The sequence below is a fragment of the Molossus molossus genome, unplaced genomic scaffold (assembly GCF_014108415.1).
Source record: "Molossus molossus isolate mMolMol1 unplaced genomic scaffold, mMolMol1.p scaffold_m16_p_3, whole genome shotgun sequence".
NCBI classification, from domain to species: domain Eukaryota; kingdom Metazoa; phylum Chordata; class Mammalia; order Chiroptera; family Molossidae; genus Molossus; species Molossus molossus.
The window spans coordinates 666,365-672,111 of NW_023425366.1; the positions used below are offsets into that span (position 1 = coordinate 666,365).

General features: G+C 58.0%; 1 protein-coding gene across 2 annotated transcripts; it reads left to right on the forward strand.

The window, feature by feature from the left end:
• The first annotated feature begins 4,279 nt into the window (after positions 1-4,279).
• Positions 4,280-5,410, forward strand: ACTBL2 (actin beta like 2). Of its 2 annotated transcripts, XM_036279131.1 has the most exons (2): positions 4,280-4,408; positions 4,535-5,410. In XM_036279131.1, the coding sequence occupies exons 1-2, from the start codon at positions 4,280-4,282 to the stop codon at positions 5,408-5,410; spliced, it is 1,005 nt and encodes a 334-aa protein (XP_036135024.1). The 2 variants fall into 2 exon arrangements, with proteins under 2 accessions (XP_036135024.1, XP_036135023.1); XM_036279130.1 differs by having other exon boundaries at positions 4,280-5,410.
• Positions 5,411-5,747: the final 337 nt, after the last annotated feature.

Genomic DNA, 5,747 nt, shown 5'->3' on the forward strand with positions numbered 1-5,747 from the left:
CAACCAGAACAGGAGAAACTTCCAGGAGCCGGACCTCCGAGTTTTCTCTTCAAAGCAACGACAGACAGAGACCAGGAACAGAGTAGCGATTCATTATATCCCAGCCATTCTCCTTGTGTAGTTACAATCCTTCCTCCACACGAGCCCACCCCCGCCCTCAGTAAAACAGTGACAAGCAGAGCCCCCTCCCACCGGCCATCTGCTTCGCTGCTGGTTTTCTCTGTTTTATTTTTTTTTAATTCCATAAGACATCATCTGCATATTGTCTTGGCGTTCTCACGGGCCCCGACACCTGAAATAGTTTCCCAGCTGTGTCTCCTGAGAGGCCCAGAAAAAATGCTGCCCGGGCTTAAAAAGGAAAACCTGCGCCGAGCCCCGTCCCGCCCACCACAGTCTCCCGGGAAGGACAGCATCGCTCCCAGAACGGACCCCTGCGTCGCCATCACCGAGCCCTCTGCACCTCGCGCCCAGGCCACGCGCCCCGGCTGCCTGCAGTCCGTCTGGGTGGAGCCTGGCTGGGCCCAGCGTTCGATCCAGGGCCCCGCGGTGAGCCCGCGACTCCGCAGGGTTCCTCTGCGACTCCGCAGGGCTCACAGGTGAGCCTCGTGAACAAGTGCGCAGAGCAGGTGGGACAGGTGAGCAGCCAGAGCACCAGGTTCACAGAACACCAACCGCAGCTCCGCACTTTGCATGTTGTTTTGTTCTCTTGTTTTTATTAAAAAAAAAAAAAAAAAAAAACTAGACTCGTTAAGCCAGCCTTACGGACCTGTGCTCTCTCCAGCCACATCCGTTCCCGACCACACCTGTGTTCACGGTCTCGCCCGCTGTCCCTGAGGTCTCCCCTCAGGTCCTTGCAGCCTGGGTCCCTCTGTGAGTTACCTCAGCTCCCAGGTGAATCGCTCCTGATTTCACCCCGCTCTCTGCGGTGGTCCGATGACCTGCTGTTCCGTTCTCCCCAGGTGCCCCACCCTCACCTCGGTATCCACAGTGCCCGTCCATCTAGGTGAGCTCCTCCCTGTGGCCGGAGTCCGAGACCGTCCGACACACGGGGTCACCCAGGCTCCCGCGCCCCTAAACCCGGCCCTTTCCTGCACCTGCCACTCGTCCTGGGCACCCCACGGCCAGGTCTGGGTGTTTGGGGACAATGCCACTTGGGGTCTGAAAACGAAGCCCTGGAGGGTTGGAGGGTCGTGCTTCCCGTGCGGCTGCAAGTCCAAGGACGCAGTGCACTTGCCTTCTTGAGTCAGGTTTCGTTTTCTTGCCTTTTTTTTTTTTTTTTGGTCAATCCTCCCCCAGGATACTCTTTTATTGATTTTTAGATGAAATGGAAGGAAGAGAAAGAGAAACATTCATGTGAAAGAGACACATGGATTGGTTGCCTTCCGCATGACCCTGACCAGGGCTGGGGATCAAACTGCACCCCAGGTACGTGCCCTCGACCGGGAATCAAACCCGCGACCCTTCAGTCTGAGGCCGACGCTCTAACCACCGCGCGCAGCGGCCGGGGCAGTTTTTGCTTCTTAAGGGCCCGTCGCCTAGTCTACCGTTGCATCCTAGCCGTGTTTATACCGGGTTCTTACTTTAGAGAACAGATTTGCCTTGTCGGCCTAGGAGAAGGGAGAGGCCAGGAGCCTGTGTGAGGAGCAGGGAGCTGGTTCGAGCTGCCGCAGCTGCCCGAGCTCAGGTTTCACGGTCTGCGTGGCGGTCGAAGGGGCAGACACGAGGAAGGTTGTGTTCTGCACGTCCAGACAGTAACCGCCAAAGCTCCCGTGGGTTCCAGGTTCGGGGAGCTGACCAGACGTCTGCCAGTTCCAGTCGGAGCAGAACCTGAGCCTTCGGACCCGCCCCAGAGCCCAGGGTGTGCAAACGTCTCTCCTGGGTCATGCACACGAACCCTTAACACTGTTGAAACGTCAACCAGTCCCACAGATGGATGGTTTGGCAGGGGCTGTCCAGTTACAATGTGTCCCTCTTCGGTGATGAATTCAAAGAACTTAAGGATGCATAACGGAAGAAAACTTCTCTCGGGACGCCAAAATGCAAGCAGAGGCGAGGGGCCCTGCGGCCGAGCGCAGCCACCTCCTCTCCGGCGTCCCTGTGCTGTGCGGGCTCAGGACCAGGGCGCCCGGTCGGAGACGTTCCGGAGCCTGGACTCGGAGGCCGCGCCTGGCGGCCACGGGCTGCCCACAAACGCCCGCACTGACCGGCAGGTTCACACTCGGGCAGGTGCAGGCTTCCTGCGCGCGTTTCTTCAGTTCCGCAGGTGTCCACGCGCTGGTGGAAAGATGTTCCCAGAAGCACGAGCCTCGGGCTGAAGGACTGTTGAAGCAGAAGCCCGGCTGTGCTGCAGGGAGAGGAAATTCACAAAACCACTCAGGTCTGAGGGTGAGTTTTTCGATTCTGGCAAAGGGGGGACTGATTTTGCAGTTACAGAAAAAAGGTAAAGAAAGACCTGGGGGAGGGGAGCAAAACTAGGGATTTCGTAGAGAAACACGGGTTCTACCGGGACTGTCAGCAGAAAGGCGTGGAAGGCGCATTCCAGGGGACAGCACAGGATCACCCGGAGAAAAATAATTCCACGCCGCTGTGGACGAAGAAGACAGCGGACGCCCACAACCAGGCGCCGTGACTCCCGAGTGGGCTGTGGGCAGACGCTGGCTGGTTGTCCTGACCGAGACCTGAGCCCACACCCCCGGCTCTGCAGGCGGCTGCTCCTCCCTAAGAGTCAGCACAGCTGAAGGAAGGACGGACGGACGCTGAGCGGAAACAGGGTAATCCAGGAGAGCGCATGTGGGGCCGTGAGGAATCGCTCTTCTTCCTTAAATCCTCACCCGGGGATATTTTTCCATTCATTTTCAGACAGAGTGGGAGGGAGGGAGAGAAAGAGCGAGAGACAAAGAAACATCGATGCGAAAGAGACACATCAACTGGTTGCCTCCCACACAACCCCGACCAGGGCTGGGAACTGAACCGCAACCGAGGTACGTGCCCTTGACCAGAATCGAACCCGAGACTCTTTGGCCTGCAGGCCGACGCTCTAACTGCTGAGCCAAACCGGCCAGGGCGAGAAATTGCTTTTCTCTAGAAGAGCTGACCGGGGTGAGACTTTATCCGGTTTACCTAACACCCAGGCAGCCCAGTAATGAACATCCTTAGTTGTTGGTCCTCTGTAAACATTGTTGATTCCTACATTGTATCAGGTTGTCCACATTTCTGTGTTAAAAATAAAATCCAAACAAACCAGTCCCAGTGAAATGATCAGGGTACAATGTATCCCAAAATCTAAGGAAAGTTGATACTATTCCAACTGTGCACATTTCATAAGAACAAGGAGGTTCCATGTTACAATTCAGTACGTGAATCTGGAAGATCCAAGTGTCTTAAAGGTCAGTTCAAATATTTCATTTCATGCCTTAATTTTGTTCATTGTTACATAACTCAAGAGTGTTGCAGATAAATAAAATGTTTATCATCTGCATTTTAGCCAGTAAGTCCTGCACCACCGTTGGACATCCAGCCTCCATGTCGTTCCCGTGTGAACCACAATCCTGGCGGCGTGACCGCCGTCCGGGCGCCGTCCGGGCACAGCGGTGCCGGGCAAACCTGGTTACGGGGGATTCACATCAGGAGCGATGCAGCTCGGTCTCTGATGGCTGAGAAGACTAGTAAATGGTCCTAAATTTTGTACAACACGACACAGCTGTGAGGTCATCCTGGCCCTCTCACGATTTCCATCCCAATGACGTCCTGGGTGGGTCAGAAAGGAAATGGGAGAGACAAGCCTAGAAAAGTGAAGTTTGTGGCGTCCGACTTCTCTGCGGAACAGGCTGCTGGGAATGAGACCTTGGAGCCGGGTGGAGACAGGGACCCAGAGGTGGGCTGAGGCGGGGGCAGCATCTGGCCGGGTGCTCCCCCCTGCGGGCTCCCTGTCACCCTGGGCTCACCAACCCAGTGACCCGGAGGCCTGGCCCACGCCGTGTGTGGGCGGCCTAATTACAGTAACCTGAAATGTGGCCGGTTGGTAGCCAATTTTCTCTTTATGAGGAAGGCCCACTATGATTTGTATAATCATCGTCGTCATTAATACCTCAAAGGCAACTGGGAAATGCAGAGCGGGGGGGGGGGGGGGGACGTGGGCAGGGCCGGGCCGGGCCTTTAAATCGCCTACACGGCAGCCGGCAGCTCTGCAGTGTATTCCGCTGGCCGGTCTCTCTCGCACACGCACCTGGCGTTGACCACATCTAACTCGCGTCCCCTGCCTGGAAGATCCCGGCAGGTCATGACTGAGGACGAGCTGTCCTCCCTGGTGGTGGACAATGGGTCAGGGGTGTGCAAGGCCGGCTTTGGGGGTGACGACGCCCCCCGGGCCGTGTTCCCCTCCATGGTGGGGCGCCCCCGGCACCAGGGCGTCATGGTGGGCATGGGCCAGAAGGACTGCTACGTGGGGGACGAGGCCCAGAGCAAGAGAGGTATCCTGACCCTGAAGTACCCCATCGAGCACGGGGTGGTCACCAACTGGGACGACATGGAGAAGATCTGGCACCACACCTTCTACAACGAGCTGCGCGTGGCCCCCGACGAGCACCCCATCCTGCTCACCGAGGCCCCCCTGAACCCCAAGGTCAACCGGGAAAAGATGACCCAGATCATGTTCGAGGCCTTCAACACCCCCGCCATGTACGTGGCCATCCAGGCCGTGCTGTCCCTGTACGCCTCCGGCCGCACCACGGGCATCGTGATGGACTCCGGGGACGGGGTCACCCACACGGTGCCCATCTACGAGGGCTACGCCCTCCCGCACGCCATCCTGCGCCTGGACCTGGCCGGCCGGGACCTGACCGACTACCTCATGAAGATCCTCACCGAGCGTGGCTACAGCTTCACCACCACGGCCGAGCGGGAGATCGTGCGGGACATCAAGGAGAAGCTGTGCTACGTGGCGCTGGACTTCGAGCAGGAGATGCTCAGCGCGGCCGCGTCCTCCTCGCTGGAGAGGAGCTACGAGCTGCCCGACGGGCAGGTGATCACCATCGGGAACGAGCGTTTCCGGTGCCCCGAAGCCATTTTCCAGCCGTCCTTCCTGGGCACCGAGTCCAGGGGCATCCACGAGACCGCTTTCAACTCCGTCATGAAGTGTGACGTCGACATCCGCAAGGACCTGTACGCCAACACGGTGCTGTCGGGGGGCAGCACCATGTACCCGGGCATCGCGGACCGGATGCAGAAGGAGGTGTCCTGCCTGGCGCCCGGCACCATGAAGGTCAAGATCATCGCCCCCCCGGAGCGCAAGTACTCGGTGTGGATCGGCGGCTCCATCCTGGCCTCGCTGTCCACCTTCCAGCAGATGTGGATCAGCAAGCAGGAGTACGACGAGGCCGGCCCGCCCATCGTCCACCGCAAGTGCTTCTGACGCCGCCACCCGGCCACGCCTGCTGCGGTGTGAACCCCGGGCTCCTCCATCCTGGGCTCCTGGGCTCCTGCCAGACACCCACAGCTTGGCCCCGTCAACCCCAGGAGAACTGGGTGGAAGTAAGTGCCGAGGAGTGGGGTCCTGAGAACGTTCCCCGGATGGAGAACCGGCATCTCCAGCTTCAAAGACTGGTTCGTGCTGAACACACTTAACCGTTGCAGCAGCACAACCTGTAAAAATATCTGTTTAGCAAATAAGTCTTGTGCATTGTGTTTTGTTTTATTTTCCTTCTTTGTATAGAGAGAGTGCATTATAAGGGTCAGTGATATCTATATAC

Bases quoted from the DNA above. Each gene is read 5' to 3' on its own strand.
- ACTBL2 (XM_036279130.1), top strand. From the start codon at position 4,280: ATGACTGAGGACGAGCTGTCCTCCCTGGTGGTGGACAATGGGTCAGGG.